Genomic DNA, 16,865 nt, shown 5'->3' with positions numbered 1-16,865 from the left:
ATAAGTAGTTTTTAAATTAATATCTAATTAGATACGAGGTTTTTAGTATCAAATTTAAAATTTAAATAATTAATTAATTTGTTTAATATATAGAAAAGAGATAATTCATACCAATACAAGAAAATCATAAAATAAAAATCAATTTTTAGAGAAAAAAAATAATTAGTTACTATAGTGATTAAATTAAAGATTAAAAATATTTTGGTTTCTAAATTAATTTTTATTATTGTTAAATGGTTTCTAAATTGATATCTAATTAGCCACAAATGTTTTTGCTATCAAATTTAGAATCTAAATAATTGGTAGCAAAAACCTTGGTTGCTAATTAAACACCAATTTAAAAATTATTTAATAATAATAGAAACTAATTTAGAAACTAAATTTTTTTAAGTCTCTAATTTAGTCACTATAATAACTAATTATTTTTTATCTCTAAAAATTTATTTCTATATCATGATTTTCTTGTAGTGTATCATCAACTTTTAAAGAAAAACTAAAAGAGAAAAAAAAAGTGAAATAAGATATAATACTGTGGAAATACAAAAGAATGTAAAATAAAATTGTGAAATTGTTCTAGACATAATATATATATATATATATATATATATATATATATATATATATATATATATATATATACATGCAGCAGAAGATAATGTCACTTTTAAGATAATTTTTTTATCATTCATTTCTTAAAATCTTAATATTTTTAAAGCTTATACATTCCTTTTCACGTGTGTATATGTACTATTTCAATATAATTTGTTTCCATATTGATTATTTTAGACCTTTTATATTCATTAATGAATCTTGATATAGATATATTGATATAGAAAGTAGGAAAGTCTCAACATATTCTATATGAATTAGAAACACCACTGATATAAAAAGTAATATTTTATATTAGTTAGAAATATAATAGATATATAAAGTAACGTTATTTTCTTTAAAAAAGTCGTGACCTTGAAATTTTTCCTCAAAAACAACATCGGAGAGTTAAATACTAATGCTAATAATCAAACTTTTTAAATTCAGAAGAAAAAGATACTTGAAAACAATTTAGACTATTCAGAACCTAAACAAGTAAGAATTTCACAATTCTAATTATGCAAAAACATAAAGAATATGTTAATATAAATATATATCACATTACAGAAAATCATGATATTGTATGTGATAAATAGGAGTTGTTACTTTTCGCATTCATACATAACTGAGTTGAGTATACGATCGATCATGTACAAAATAAATAAATAAAATGGAATTCATTGTGAAGTTATTGCTCCGTACTTACAATCACACTCAGTTGAGAAAATTTTCAATAAGTTTTTTTCTCCCTTAGCTACCAATAATTAGTATATGCAGAAAACAATTGTAGAATATGAGAAGAAACAAAGTATAAGTTGAAGAAAGATGTGAAAGCAATACCCAGCATTGGAAAAACGATCAGAATGCACCATTTTCCATTGGCAAACGCTTAACCTTGTTAACAGCAACTACTTGCTTTCCATGGCAAACCCTAACAGCACTAGGATCCACCACATCTTTCTCTCCTCCACAAACAGCTCCATGCCTCACCCAAAACCCTTTTCTAACCTTCTTCTTCATCTTCTTCTTCTGCGTTCTTCTATTTGCAGAGTTGTCATCACCGTTGAACGGTTTATCATTAGAATCCTGGACAAGACTATTGAGTCGCCTTGAAATGCTTTGCACTTCATATTCATCAAGAAGGGAGAGTTTTTTTGCATGAATATTTGAGGACCCTTCACCTGCTTCCGTGGCGGCTCTCATTGCTTCTAACTTGTAACGCGAAGGCCTTGGGTCATGGCGAGTTACTGCGGCATGAAACTCGGTTATGGTCTTGCCCTTAGAGCCCGAGTTGTGTTGGTACCATGCCCATGCAGCAGCCTTCACAAAGGTTAAGTCTTTGGTGTTGGTGTTGGGGTTGGGGTTGGGGTTGGGGTTGGGGTTGGTGTTGGTTTTGGGTGGTTTTCTTCTCTCCATGAGAAGGGTTAGGAAAGAGAACTTGGAGGCCATGAGTGTGATGTGAGAATGTGTGGGAAAATTAAGTTCCACGCAATGCAACAGGGAAAAGTGGTAAGTAGGTTTGTTTAATGCGTTATTCTGTGTTGTGTTGTGTTTGGTTGAGTTGAGTTTAGCATTTGGTGAGGTGTGAAGAAAGGTATATGTGACTTTCTTCCACCAAGGTGGGCTGGGCCGTGAACAGATAGTCCTCGTGGTGCTGTCAGGTATTAATGGGATCATTTAATTTGGACGCGTGTGTTGGGCCCACCGTTGGGCCCTACTACGAGAATCGGTTTTATAGTTTGTTTGTTCTAGCTATGTGTTGTTCTGACTTGTCTATTAGAGGGTGCTTCTTATTCTTCTTCTAGTTTTTAAAACTATCCATTTTCAAATAAAAACGTGGTTGCTTCTACTTACAGTTTTGAGGGTCACCATCACCGAGATGCTTGCAGATGAAATAGTTTGAAAAAGCAGCAATGATTTATCTACAAGTTTTACTATATAATGAAGGCTCAGTGCAAGTAATATTACAATTATTCAACTTCTGTTGTATATATAAGGTTTTTGTTTTATTACCCCGTAAAATTAGATTTCTTAATTACTATAAGACAATATTCACTTTGCAGAGTAGATGAAAAAAAATGTCCTAAATGATAATAATATGAAATACATTTGTATTTAACAAAAATAGATATTATGTTTTCTTTTTTATTTTCTTTTAAATAAAAAATTTAATATACGTTTATTTGTATATTTATTTTAAAATTTAAAATCATTTTAATTACCTTTTTAAATTTATTTATTTTAAAATTGTATACTAGTACCTTTTATCACAAACAAGAGTAAAATTGTATCGACCAGTTCCTGGGCATTGACTGACCACGGGTAATGTTGGTGTCACGTAAATGGGTCCCACGAGCGGCATGGGCCAGTATCTTGCAAAGCACGTGCGTCAAGGAGCCAATGGTGGTCAAACATCGGTAATCAGGATGTACTGACGTGCCACTAGACAACATTGAAAGATCAGACATCAGAAACCCAAACAGTAGAACTGGGCCACGAGAAGTGGATCCTAGATCACACGCCAGTTATCAGTAAGGGAAAAGCCTAGAACACGAGGGTCCATGCGTGTGGTATGGATGTCGCATTCCAGGGGTGAGCCGCATGCATGGCACGTGAACAGCTAGGGCACTCCCAGAGGCGAGTGACTCCAGAGATCAGGTGCACGAGGAGGCACCCATGTGATCACCCGCCAGAGGTTGCACTCCAGTTAGGGATCTCACGCACTAGGTTATCCTAAGAGTAAGGTAACAACAGTGTTGGACCCGCCCCATCAGAAAAAGCCCATTTCGGGTAAAGAGGAAACCCTAGTTTCAGTCTATAAATAGCAAGGTAACAAACTGGATAAGGGAGAAATTCTCTTGCGCCGCTAAACACACAGTATCAAGATTATACAGTTTCGGTGTTTCCTAGCCCTAGTACTGACTTGAGCGTCGGAGTGCAAATGACCTCTAGGGTGCCCTTTGTCTTTGTGTTTTCAGGTGTTCATCACAGAAAAGACACGTGTGAATGCAAGGATTCTGGACGTGGGAGTGACGTAGGCGCACAAAAGCGTTTCGAGTCAACCGACAGGAACAAAAATAAAAGCGAATATCTTAGTATAAAATCAAAAATAAATTTGAAAAATAGTATTAATCACATTTTTTTATCCCTATACTATATTTTTGAAGAAATGATAAAAAAAGAGGGAGCAAATCTTTGCTTTAACTATTCTAAGCTTGCATTTTAAGAACAGATCCAAGAATGTTTTACTTGTTCATTTCTAAAATGTTATTCACTGGTCAATGTCTCTCTAAAATCTAAACATATAAAATGATATGCCATTAATAAAATGATTTAAACTTCTGAAAGAGGAATATAAAACTTTATTAATAACAATGTAGAGTAATGCCACAAAAAGTGTTGAGCATTGAAGAGTAAGAGTTGGTTATTTTGCAGTGTGGATGTGGATCAACCTTCATCAAAATCCATAAGCGATGCACAATTATGAAGGATTTGTCAACAACAACAAAAAAAATCATGAGATCCCTCAATAAAAGATAATCACACAAAATAACAGCATATGGTATTACTACTTGAGGACCATTACATTATTCTTACACTAAGGAAATGAAACAACAATTCTTCTTCTGGTAAACAAAACCCAACAACCAGAGTACACAGAAAACATTAAAAAACACAAATTATCATTGTAAACATAAAAGCAGCAAAGATATAAGGAAGGCACTGTGATTGCTCTCAGGCTACTTTCATGGTTTCCAAAGAAGGGTTGTCTCAGCAATCATGGAAGTGACGACATAAGGATCCATGTTAGATGCAGGCCTTCTATCCTCAAAGTATCCCTTCCCTGCCTTCTCTGTGTCCCTCCCTACCCTTATAGAAGCACCACGGTTTGCAACACCCTGCATTCCCACATCAACACCACAATCAATAACATTAACTAACCAACTAGTTCTAACCACAGATAACACTATGTTTTGATTTTATGTCTCCTTTTAATTTAACATTCATTCAATGAACTAATCTAGAATAAAACTTAATCATTGACTAATAAAACAACTCAAAAGATTACAATAATAAATGTTTTACTGCTTACCCATATGAAGGTGTTAATGTCAGCTGTCTCATGTTTTCCTGTCAAACGGCGTTCATTGCCTTCTCCATAAGCAGCAATGTGCTCCTTGTGCCTCTTTTCCAACTTTGTGATTGCTTTTTTGATGACTTCATAGCCACCATCATTTCTCATGGACTTGGTACTGCAACATTATACATATATATATCATCCACTTGTCAAGCATAAAAGCAAAGTGACCCTATGTTAATTACTAACGAACTCATTCATTAAGTGACCACAATTACCTGAAATTCGTGTGAGCACCAGCACAATTCCAATCACCCTAGTTTTTAAGAACTCAACCAAAATGATACGAGTCAATGTCATTCACCAAATTCAATAACCATATACATAAGAGAGTGTGCAGTGGTAATAACACATGAATGTTTTGATTGTATATGTAGAGAATCAAATATAGTCTGAATTTTTTTAGTATGGGATATCCACCTTAATCGGTCGAGGATCAAAAGAAAGCACCACCCCAGCAATCTCGGTGATCCTCTGTTAACACAAATAAAGATATCATCTGTAATATTTACAAAAAATAAATGAATTTGATGGTGAGGGTGACACACAGTATTCAAATTCTAACAACCTCCAAAATGTAGCGAGCCACCCACAAGTCGTCACACGCAGAGATTCCAGCCGATGGACCAATTTGGAATTCCCACTACACATCATGAAGGATGAATTCAAATCAAACAAGCTAGAATTTGGCAAAACTACAATGGAGAGTTACATAGAGTTTGGCGTGCTCCCAGACATTAATCATGCTTAGCAGAGCATAAACTAAGCCATGAAAAATGCCAAATAAATGCTTCAATGACACCAGTTCTCTTAACACTAATAGGACTTTTTGAATTAATGACTTTGTTAATTAACCCTTAATCTGTCATACCAAATTAGTGATGTACTTCTATATAGAAACTCGCCCACATTGAGTAATGGCATAATGCAATAATAGATGAAGCAGCATCCAGCTTTAGAAACAAGTGTCTAGAATTTGACATTGGCTGAAACAATAGAGTTAGGAATGATGAATATATGAAAATTTGATTTTAACTTGCCTGAGCGGGCATCACTTCTCCATTAATTCCAGTAATATTAATGCCTGCATAAAGACAGGCTTCGAAATGAGAGTTCACAATGTCCCGTCCAAAAGCTTTGTCAGCACCAATACCACAATAGTAGGGTCCCTTTTGAACGAGGGAAAAAGTTCAATTCATGTAATAATAAGTCAATAACAAAATATAACAAAGTGAACTAGCATAAGTCACAAGACTCACTTGTCAGCCACAAAAGGACTGATAAGTTTAAATTGCTTCAAAAATTTAGAAACCTATCATTAAAAAGATTATGTAAGTGACCTGAATTATTTAATGACTGTCATACAAATTGAAGAAAACGAATTTCACCTGGGGTCCAGGAAAACCACCAATAGGCCATCCAAGGGGCCATTTGACATCTTTCTGCAACAAGGTGTATTCTTGCTCAATGCCATACCTATTAGAAGATCATACAGTAACATTCACTGTAGGAAAAAGAAGAAAATGATTGTAAGTCTAGAAACTACAAGGAAGCAACAGTATATACCAGGGTTCTTCAGCAAGAACATCAGGATGGTTAAATATCTTTGCCGCATTATATCTCTTGTTGGTAGGAATGGGTTCCCCAGCAGCAGTGTAAGTATCACACATAACCTGAACCAATTGCAATTATAAGACATGAGATGTTTACATCATGGAAGCAGGTTTAACTGAAGAAAGATTTTTTTTATCACATATAAAATAGCAGACAAGAAGAAACATACCAGAATATTTTTACCCCTCCTGAATGGATCCTTGAAAATTGCTTGTGGACTGTTGTATTTGATTAAGATACACAACATTAATAAGAGGTGTTTGGAAAAGAACCAATCATAAATATGTGATGGTCCAAACTTACCACAAAATGATTCATGATTTAAAAGTGTGGACAAAGATATGAACAGCTGGGATTAGAGAATGAGGCTACTGTACCCAAAGAAATAAAAAGAATAAGAGGCTTACTATAATAACACTTCACTATCAGCTCCAGGTGCTTGACCAGTGCTGGAACCATCATAGTTCCATTTGGGAAGCTTGGAAGGGTCATTAACCGGACCTGAAAGAGTCTACATCCAAGATCACTTTATATTTGCCATAATTACCAGCCAAATAGAAAGATTGAAATTAATGCATACTTTTTCTGGCACTTTTCTATAAGTTGAATAAGGAACTCAATTGAAAAATTTATAGAAAACATAGACATTTTTTAATAATTATAAACATTCCAAAAAGTTAATGGACAAAAACAAATTGCTGTTAGCATCTCTTTTGGTTAGAAGAAGAAATAAACTTACCCTTGCTTTACTCCTCATGTCCATACCAGATCCCCCAACCCTGTCATAATAACAATCAAAAGGGGTTAGGAGTTGATTAAGTGTGCCAAAAACAATTGAAGCAAGAACAAGTGGTAGTGCTAATTTGTGGTCAGTATATGCATTGGTGTGTATAGTAAGCAAGATTTTAAATTTCAGTTGCGATTTAATCACATTTGTTAATTGTCAAAAAATGTGTTTAAGATAAGACGAAGTAAACAATTCAAGAAGAGGAATCATTGTTAGATAGTCAAGCATACAAATAAAACCAAAAACATTATTATTCAAAGAAAACAAGCACAATTAGTCAGGTACATTAAGAGAATCATTGCAGCACAGGTACATCCATGCATGTAAGCTTGTTTAATTGTGAGTGTGTGGTGAAAAAATGAAACAAGACACTAACCATATGTATTCCGCGATCACCTTCTCGGTGGTGTTGGAGAGGTTAAGGTTGATAAGATCGGAGAGTAGCGACATATTCTTGAAATCAAAACTTTTAGCACAGAAAGAGAATTTCTCTTTCTCTTTCTCTTCCTTTCTTCCACTGATTCCACACAAGATGGTGGGTTTTATAGTGTGATCTCTGAATTGCTAAAACAATTTACAAATATTATCACCTTTGAAAAGAAAATCAAGACACAGTAGGAGAAAACTTTCTGTACTAGGAATCATGCATGTTTTTCAAAAATAGTTTACACATACGAATTAAAGATTTTATGTTTTTTTTTCAAAAACATATATACTTTTTTCACATGTAATGTAACAAGATAATCACTGACTTAACCTATACTTGAAAAAATTTCACATGTCCTATAACATTCCTCCTTACCAATAATCACCTTAATATTCATAACTTCATCACAAGTTTTGTGAGAAAGCTCACCTTCACTCAATTCCAGTTACTTTGATTTGTTGTTATTGCATTACTAGTGTTAATATTAACATTGCTAATTAATTTAGCTTCCACATTATACACAAGTAACACATATCATTAAGAAGAAATACAGAAATATAGGTAATTACCACAGTGATGTTTTTTGTATCACCCAAGTTTTGAAAATCTGGAAATGAGTACTTTTGTTGGTTTTGCAGCAGTACTACAGAGACTAGTAGCCATGCAGTGGATGAAGGGAAAAGGTGGAGTTTTGGAGAAAGAGTTGAGAGAAAATAGTATGGTTTGAGAGAGAGTGTGCATGGTTTGAGTGGGAATAAATATGTAAAAATGGAGAAACAAAAATGCAAAGAATGCCGCTTCTCTCTCTTTCAGGTCTATCTTGAGATGCAGGTGTCACTTCCCTTGTTGTTCCATCTTCAAAACCTTGACACCTGCACTGCACGATTCCTCATGCTAGTGGATCCTTTCATATCACTTCCATGTCACAAATTTGACTCAAAGATACTCATAAATATATACAACTTCAAATATTAATATTTCATTTTATTTTTTAATTTAAAATATAGAAAAATATATTTACTTGAGAACAACTTTAATAATATAATAATATAAAATATATTTACTTGGATAATATTAATATTGAGTTTTTTTACCATCATTCATATTTTCAGTTATATAGTAAATATATTTTACTTTTATTCTTTATTATTTTTCATAAACACTCTTTCATTTCTTTTGTCTCTTTTTCCATTTCTGTCTCCTGGGTCTCTTCTATCATTTTTGTAATATCTCATTTGTCTCCTTTGTCATTTCTGTCTCATCAGTCTTTTCTGTCTTTTTTTTGTAATATCTGTTATTGTATTTTTGTCTTCTTACTTAGCTTTTATTCTTTTTTATTTTGTCATCATTTCTAGCTCTTGTATTGTTCTCCTTTGGTTCTGTTCTTCTTTAGTTCTGTTCTCCACTAATTTTTGTTTTCTATTTTCGTTGTGCTTTATTTTGTGCACTTTTGATTATTATTATTTTGTAACATTGGGCTAGGTTTTACATCATCATGAAAACTCTTTTTATACTTCTATTAAAAAGTTTACTGCTTTTAGAAATATTCAAGCCCTTAACAACTTTAGGATGGAGGCAGATATGGTTATTGAAGTTTGCATAAAAGAGTTTGACCGTAGGAAATATTAAAATAATGTCTTCATTTAATTTTTTTTATTCAATAAAAATTAATTTAGAAACTATTTAATAATAATATAAATTAATTTAATTTTTTTTTAATTTTTAAAATAATTTTTAATTTAGTTAATAAATAAATAATTATTTTTTGTTTTTAAAATTAATTTTTATTTCATGTTTTTTTAAGTGTTTCACTGAAAGAGAAATGATACTTTAATATTCACAAAAATAAAATATATTTATTATACAACTTAAACTATTAATATTTTACTTTTTTAACTTAAAATATAAAAAATATTCACTTGAAAACTAATTCAATAATATAAAAATATATTTACTCGAATAATATTAATATTTTGAGTTGTATAATAAATATATTTTATTTTATGAGTGTCACTTCTCATTTTTTATTATTTTCATAAATATTTTTTGTATCTTCTCTGTCACTTCTCCCATTTCTGTCTCCTCAGTGTCTTTTGTCATTTCTGTCTCTTCAATCTCCTCTGTCATTTTTGTAATATTTGGTGTATTTTTATCTTCTTTTGTTGTCTTTTTTCTGAAGTACACTTCGCATTTATTCTTTTTTATTTTGTCTCCATTTCTAGCTCTTTTTTTGTTCTCCTTTGGTTCTATTCTCCAGTAATTTTTGTTTTTCCATTTTGGTTGTGCTTTATTTTGTGAGCACTTTTAATCATTGTATTTTCTATCATTGGGCTAGGTTAGACACTATCATAAAACCTCTTCGGCCGTTTCTTCCTGCACCCCTACATATTTCTTCCTGCACCCTACAATGTTATGCAAAGACCAAATTATCCCAATTATTTTTTAAAAACCCTAAAATACACTTGAACTGTATTTATTTTTTTGCATTATGGATTATGGAATCCGGAAAAATTTTGGATTGGCACTTTCGGTAAAATTTCAAATCCACCAATCCGTAATTCAAAATATATATTTCACATTCAGAAAACCATCATTAAAAAAAAAAAAAAACATTCCGGATCCACCAATCCGAACAGAAATATGCATTCTAGATTCAGAAATCCATAATTAAAAAAAAAAATCATTCCGGATCCACGAATCCGTAACAAAATTAGGCTTCTGGATTCAGCAATCTGGAAATCAATAATTTATACAAAAATTGCATCCAGAACACTCCCTCATCCAGAAAAAAAAAATATTCAGTTCCGGATTGATGAATCCGTAGCACACTCCCAGATCCCTATTTCCGGTAACCACGGTATCCTTTTTCAAATAAAAGATTAAGGCCAGTTTCGGGATTTAAAAAATTGTGGGGGTGCAGGAAGAAAAATGTAGGGGTGCAAGAAGAAGAAGCCAACCTCTTTTTATACATCTATTTAAAAGTTGTGGGCTTTTAGATGTGGTTATTGAAGTTAAGCAGAGACTCAAAATAATGGTCTCTTTTATTTGTTGTAATGCCCAATATTTATTGGCTAATTCTCCCTTATATAAGTTCACAGGTTCCTTAAATCTCACTCCTAAATCCTAAACCGCATTTTGAACACATTTTTCCTATGCATTTCTGGCACAGCCAATCTAGCATCCTACGAGAATATGCTTGCATTATTGTTTTTAAAAAAAATCCAAGAATATTTTTGTAATTACACAATATGTTGTATTAGATGCAATACTAAATTTGTATTTCAAATTATAAAGTACACAATGTAAAATTTATATTTGAATTGTATGATATAAATATTAATTTAAAGATATTTTAATTCTGAAAAATTTTAGATTTCACATTTTAGAATTAAAAAAAAATTCAAATATTAGAATACGTTAAAGAATAAATATCTCACTTCATAATCAACAAATCAGAGTGGCGCAGCGGAAGCGTGGTGGGCCCATAACCCACAGGTCCCAGGATCGAAACCTGGCTCTGATAAAAAAGAGAGGCTTTCCGCTTAATGTTTTTTTTCTTTTTTTCTCTATAACAATTTGGGCTGGTTTTCGACTCCGATACTATTTGGGTCAAATGTGGGCCTTCATGAAATTATGTTAGGACATGAGACACTTTAGGCCCAAAACATTATTTCCTGTACCATCTTAAACTTACTATGGGGCTTATCTCCGCATGGGGTCATTCTCAATAGAAAGTAGAGTCTTTCCCTTCATTAAAATATGTTTTTCTTTCAAGCATTTGATTTCTAATACCATCAGTGTAAAATTCTACATTATTAAAGTAAACAAAATTAGACTGTTAACCAATTTGAAAACATCTTTATAAAGTGGTAGAGTTAATAATATAATTAGATACTTGGATAAAATATTTTACATTGCCAAATATATTTAAATTAAATCTTTAGTAAGGCTTAAACAGCAAATTTCAATCTTGGGGCTTTCTAAATACATATTATGCTACTGTTTGGTTTCACGGACATTGGCTTTAGTCTATATATTTGGTATTTATTTTGATTTTAATAATATTTTGGTACGCTGCAAATCAGAGTTGTTAATCCGGTATATTGTAATCTCGAATCATATAAGTACCTTAATTAAAAATGACCATTGTAAATATATATTACTTTAACCTTTTTCTTATCTCCTTCCTTTAGGTGGTCCTTTTTAAAAAAACATTGTTTTTTAGAGTATTGAAGTGTGTGATGTTGACAAAACATGTCCGAACCCAGAAGATATGTACAATAATTAAAGTTGTGTTTGAAAGCCGTCACAGTATCGATCAACAGACATTATAAACAGACGCAGAAAGAGAGATGCGCATGCACTTTGTTTAGTCAAATAAAAACCTGAAATTCGAACCAAACAACCACACTAATACTTGAAATTCGAACCAAACAACAACACTAATACTTGAAAGCCATTGCATTATTCTACAACTTAAAACGTTCATTGAGGGAATGAAGCAACAATTCCTCGCTTGGCAGTGAGTACCACTAACAAACAATGCCTAACAACAGGCAAGCAGGTCACAAAACAGAGAGAAGAACAAATTGACCATCCTAAGGTACAAGCAACTACGCATTGTAGAAGCCATCTGTGGTTGTGTTTTTGAGGTTGCTCATGGTTTCCAAAGAAGGGTTGTCTCAGCAATCATGGAAGTGACGACATAAGGGTCCATGTTAGATGCAGGCCTCCTATCCTCAAAGTATCCCTTCCCTGCCTTCTCTGTGTCTCTCCCTACCCTTATAGAAGCACCACGGTTTGCAACACCCTGCATTCCCACATCAACACCACAATCAATAACATTAACTAACCAACTAGTTCTTCTAACCACAGATAACACTCAATGTTTTGATTTTGTGCCTTGTTTCGTAAAAGAATTCAATAAGCTACTACAAAATAAAACTTTACTATTGGTTCAATAACTTATATTTAAAAAACTAGTAAAATATCATATCATGTGATTACTTCTACAAGTTTAAATAAGTTTGTTTCCTTAATATTGCTTTGTGGCTTACCCATATGAAGGTGTTCATGTCTGCTGTCTCGTGTTTCCCTGTCAAACGACGTTCGTTGCCTTCTCCGTAAGCAGCAATGTGCTCCTTGTGCCTCTTTTCCAACTTAGTGATTGCTTTTTTTATGACTTCGTAGCCACCATCGTTTCTCATGGACTTGGTACTGAAACATTATACATATCATCCCCTTGTTAGCCATAAAAAAGTGACATTATGTTATGGTAATTACTAACTACCCATTCTGTAAGTAACCATGATTACCTGTAATTCGTGTGAGCACCAGCACCATTCCAATCACCCTGTTTTGTAAGAGCATAACCAAAAATATCGTCACACCAAAATCAACGACCATAGACATAAAAAGAGTATAATGTTCAGTGTTAATTTACTTAAATCTAATTTGAACCATATGTTTTGATTATATATGGAATTAACATGGCCGAAATTTTTGTGTGCCACACAGACAAAAGTAAGTAGAATATAAATTCAAATAGGATTAGTATTATTCACCTGAATTGGTTTAGGGTCAAACGAAAGCACCACTCCAGCAATCTCAGTGATTCTCTGGTAATACGAAGGGAAATATTTGCTTCAATATTTAAATAAAAAAGCAGTGGACCAACTTATAGCTAATAAAGTGCTAAGTACCTCCAAAATGTAACGGGCAACCCATAACTCGTCAGCAGCAGAGATGCCTACTGATGGACCAACTTGGAATTCCCACTACCCATCATGAAGAATAGATTGAATTGAGAGAGTTAAAATTGAAAAACAACAACACATCAGAAAAACAATAAGGATATGAAATATAAGGGTAAAAAACTAGATGAACATGAAGATTTTTTTACATATATTTCAACTTACTTGACCAGGCATCACTTCTCCATTAATTCCACTTATGTTAATGCCCGCATAAAGACATGCTTTGTAATGTGAATCAACAATATCACGCCCGAAAGCCTTGTTAGCACCAATACCACAATAGTATGGTCCCTGTTGAGCAAGAAAAAAAAAACAGAGAATGCATTATTAAAAAGTGAATTACAGCATAAAAAGTCACAATTAGGGTTAACAAGTCAGAAACAAAAAGAGGAATAAGTTTAAGCTGGTTTCAAAAGTTAATAACCTTTCATCAAAAGAAATATACATATCATCAATAAAATGTATATATTATTTAAGAGATTGAAGAAACGAATTTTCACCTGGGGCCCAGGAAAACCACCAAGAGGCCATCCAACAGGCCACTGAACATCTTTCTGCAACAAGGTATATTCCTGCTCAATGCCATACCTATTTGGAGATCATGATGTGACGCTTAGTTGAGAAAAAAAAGAATAAAATCATAGTAAAAATTCATAAGAAACTGCAAGGAATCCACAATAGATATATACCAGGGTTCTTCAGCAACAACTTCAGGATTGCTAAATATCTTTGCCGCATTATGTCTCTTATTGGTAGGGATGGGTTCCCCAGCAGGAGTGTAAGCATCACACATAACCTGAAATCGATTACAATTGAAAGATATGAGATGATTACACCATGGAAACAAGTTTAAGTGATGAAATATGTATTCATTACAGGTTAAACAGTAGACAAGATGAAACATACCAGGATATTGTTACCCCTCCTGAATGGATCCCTGAAAATTGTTTGTGGGCTGTTGTATATGATTAAGATACTCGGCATTAATAAGAAAATCTTGGAAAAGAACCACTCTTAAAACATGTAAGAGTACAAAATTACCAGAAAATGAAACAAGATTTAAAAGTGCATACTGAGAAGAAATTATCAATGTGAATTAAGAAAAAAAAAAAAGTTACTTACTATAAGATAACTTCACTATCTTGTCCAGGAGCTTGACCTGTGCTGGAACCATCGTAGTTCCACTTTGGAAGTTTTGAAGGGTCTTTAACCGGTCCGGAGAGAGTCTACAATCCAAAATCATTTTTTATTTGCCTAACTAACCAGCAAAATAAATAATAAATACATACATTTTTCATATTTTTCTGGAATTTGTACTTAGTTTTCTTATAATCTGTAAACCACGAATAATTTCGACAGTTCAAAATAAATTAAGAAAAATGACTAAAATTGGAAAAATATAAAACGAAATTTTAGGAAAATCAATTAGTCGCATGTTTTACGCGAAAATCATTTAATAAAAACAAAACCTACTAGTGTTCTGAAGATGTTGATTAAACAGTTCAAAAGGAAGATGTTGATTAACTAATTAAAAAGAGAATTTTTTTTAATAAAAAAAAACAGATTTAAAAATCATAGCAAAACATATTTTTACATATTCCAGTTGAAAAATATTTTACTTTTTAACTAATAAAAATATATTTTAAAAAAAGTTCTGTAGAAACTTGTACTCTTTCTAAAATACTCCAAAAAAATTATTAGACAAAATCAAATGCAATTTCTATGTTTTTTTTGCTTCTTTTGGTTACAAAGGGTGAAGTAAATTACTCTTGCTTTGCTCCTCATGTCCATGCCAGATCCACCAACCCTAAAGATAGAGAAAATACAAGAGTTGAAGCGTTGATTAAGCGCAGGTAAAAGAAATGAAAAAGGCTAGAAGTGAGAATGGTAGTTGAATTAGGCAAGAAGCAATGGTGAGTGAATGTATCATGCTGCATTACAATGGTGGTTTTGACGTGCAGGGGAAACAGAGGACTTGAGTGTAGGAAAAAACGAAGGGAACAAACACTAACCATATATACTCGGCGATCACCCTCTCGGTGGAGTCAGAGAGGTTAAGGTTAACAAGATCGGAGATTGATGACATCTTCAAGAAACCAAAACTTTCAGCAGAGACTCTTCACAGAGAAATTTTCTCTTTCTCTTCCTTTCAATGCGTTGATACAAGGTTGTTGCAGTGGGTTTTATAGTGTTTATGCTATCTCTCAGTTTCCAAAACAAATACTGCAAGATAACTTTTAAAAGAAAATTGGTATTTTAACTGTATCAGAATACGCACATGTATTTTCACTGGTAAGAATAATACTGTTATATTTTCAAACATCTTAAAAACCTTTTCCTACATAGTTTTTATACATAAATATAAATATAATTCAATGGTGACTATTCATTTATTGCATGTTATTTAAGCTAGCTTAACATGTTATTTAAACCCCAAAGGCCATTTCATAGATTTTTTATAAAATAAATGGTTATTGAAATTTGCCTTTTCATCTTTGGTAATTACCAAATATTTTTATTTTTCTCCCACCATTAAATATTCTAATTAATATTAGACTGTACTTTCGTACCCTAATCAATAATTAAATATAATAATTAGTATACCGTGTTTATATATAAAGTGTTTAATGTATTAGGAAAAATATTTTCTATTTGACTTTGAATACTTCTCTAATTACACTAGTTCATAAATATGCATAAACTTCAAATTATATTTTGGAGAATTATCAATTTCATTTCCAAGTGAAAGGTTGAATTTCAGACACTTTAGTTTTTTGAAAGAAAGAAATGTTTACGAAACTTTACTTATCATTCATTTTTATTTCTTCGTTAAGTAATATTATAATAATGATTTTTTTTTATTGATGCATTATGACAATTAAATAATCATAAACACAAACAACCTCACACAATAAAAAAAATTTGGCATATATGAGTAACATATTGTACTTTTACACTAAATTTTGAATTTAAACCAATAATATATAAGACTTAGTGAACCTAAGAGAATAGATTAGAGTAAGTTCATTACAACACAAACCATGTATCTACATATGATCAAGATGTGTAAAAAAAAATTTCTTAGTTTCTCAACACCTGATATCTTAGTTTATGTTACATATATCATCAATAAAATAAGGAGATTTCTATTACAACATAGACATCAATACTTAATATGCAAATCAAACAATAGTTCACATAGCATCTCAAATATGTGACCACCAATTCATACAAATTCCACCTATACAATATAACTTATTTAAACAAAAATACAAAATCAATTAAATTTACAACTTAATATTCATTTCATATATGGGTGACAATGTGGGTTGACCCACCCTGCATTGGTCTGTAAAATGCGAGTTGGGTTGGTCTATCCCGCTTAAGTAATGCGGATTGAAACTATTGGTATGTCTTGCATAAGGGATGACCCATAGACCTATGGGCCAACCCGCATAATAAAATTAATTTTCATTAAAACTAAAAGAAGTATTAATGCATTTGTTGATGAAAATCAAAAGGTGAAGAAGACAATTTTGTATTTTTGTGTATTAA

General features: G+C 32.2%; 2 protein-coding genes and 1 non-coding gene across 5 annotated transcripts; 1 reads left to right on the top strand and 2 right to left on the bottom strand.

The window, feature by feature from the left end:
- Positions 1-4,118: 4,118 nt before the first annotated feature.
- LOC137826377 (glutamine synthetase N-1-like) lies at positions 4,119-8,483 on the bottom strand. Of its 2 annotated transcripts, none has more exons than XM_068632321.1 (13): positions 8,124-8,483; positions 7,504-7,691; positions 7,080-7,119; positions 6,748-6,851; positions 6,510-6,558; positions 6,293-6,399; positions 6,115-6,202; positions 5,767-5,895; positions 5,295-5,369; positions 5,147-5,200; positions 4,945-4,982; positions 4,682-4,841; positions 4,119-4,487 (listed from the first exon to the last, which is right to left on the bottom strand). In XM_068632321.1, exons 2-13 carry the CDS (start codon positions 7,575-7,577, stop codon positions 4,335-4,337), a joined length of 1,071 nt encoding a protein of 356 aa, XP_068488422.1. In that variant the 5' UTR covers positions 7,578-7,691; positions 8,124-8,483; the 3' UTR covers positions 4,119-4,334. The 2 variants fall into 2 exon arrangements, with proteins under 2 accessions (XP_068488422.1, XP_068488424.1); XM_068632323.1 differs by having other exon boundaries at positions 7,504-7,683; positions 8,124-8,331.
- Positions 8,484-11,005: 2,522 nt separating this feature from the next.
- TRNAM-CAU (transfer RNA methionine (anticodon CAU)) lies at positions 11,006-11,077 on the top strand. Its single transcript has one exon. It is a non-coding gene; the product is annotated as a tRNA-Met (tRNA).
- Positions 11,078-11,997: 920 nt separating this feature from the next.
- On the bottom strand, positions 11,998-15,518 carry LOC137825898 (glutamine synthetase N-1). 2 transcript variants are annotated; one of them, XM_068631700.1, is made up of 12 exons: positions 15,323-15,518; positions 15,078-15,117; positions 14,433-14,536; positions 14,217-14,265; positions 14,000-14,106; positions 13,811-13,898; positions 13,473-13,601; positions 13,257-13,331; positions 13,119-13,172; positions 12,870-12,907; positions 12,612-12,771; positions 11,998-12,364 (listed from the first exon to the last, which is right to left on the bottom strand). In XM_068631700.1, the coding sequence occupies exons 1-12, from the start codon at positions 15,394-15,396 to the stop codon at positions 12,212-12,214; spliced, it is 1,071 nt and encodes a 356-aa protein (XP_068487801.1). In that variant the 5' UTR covers positions 15,397-15,518; the 3' UTR covers positions 11,998-12,211. The 2 variants fall into 2 exon arrangements, with proteins under 2 accessions (XP_068487801.1, XP_068487802.1); XM_068631701.1 differs by lacking the exon at positions 12,612-12,771 and having other exon boundaries at positions 12,094-12,304.
- Positions 15,519-16,865: the final 1,347 nt, after the last annotated feature.

Source organism: Phaseolus vulgaris, chromosome 8 (assembly GCF_000499845.2).
Source record: "Phaseolus vulgaris cultivar G19833 chromosome 8, P. vulgaris v2.0, whole genome shotgun sequence".
Classification (NCBI taxonomy): Eukaryota; Viridiplantae; Streptophyta; class Magnoliopsida; order Fabales; family Fabaceae; genus Phaseolus; species Phaseolus vulgaris.
This window is presented reverse-complemented; position numbering and strand designations above follow the sequence as displayed.

Excerpts from the sequence above, each read along its gene's own strand:
- LOC137825898 (XM_068631700.1), bottom strand. The coding sequence starts at position 15,396 with ATGTCATCAATCTCCGATCTTGTTAACCTTAACCTCTCTGACTCCACC. Across the intron at positions 14,537-15,077 it reads ACATGAGGAGCAAAGCAAGA|ACTCTCTCCGGACCGGTTAA; the intron begins GTAATTTACTTC and ends TTTGGATTGTAG. Across the intron at positions 12,908-13,118 it reads TTGACCCTAAACCAATTCAG|GGTGATTGGAATGGTGCTGG; the intron begins GTGAATAATACT and ends CTTACAAAACAG.
- LOC137826377 (XM_068632321.1), bottom strand. The coding sequence starts at position 7,577 with ATGTCGCTACTCTCCGATCTTATCAACCTTAACCTCTCCAACACCACC. Across the intron at positions 6,852-7,079 it reads ACATGAGGAGTAAAGCAAGG|ACTCTTTCAGGTCCGGTTAA; the intron begins GTAAGTTTATTT and ends TCTTGGATGTAG. Across the intron at positions 4,983-5,146 it reads TTGATCCTCGACCGATTAAG|GGTGATTGGAATTGTGCTGG; the intron begins GTGGATATCCCA and ends CTTAAAAACTAG.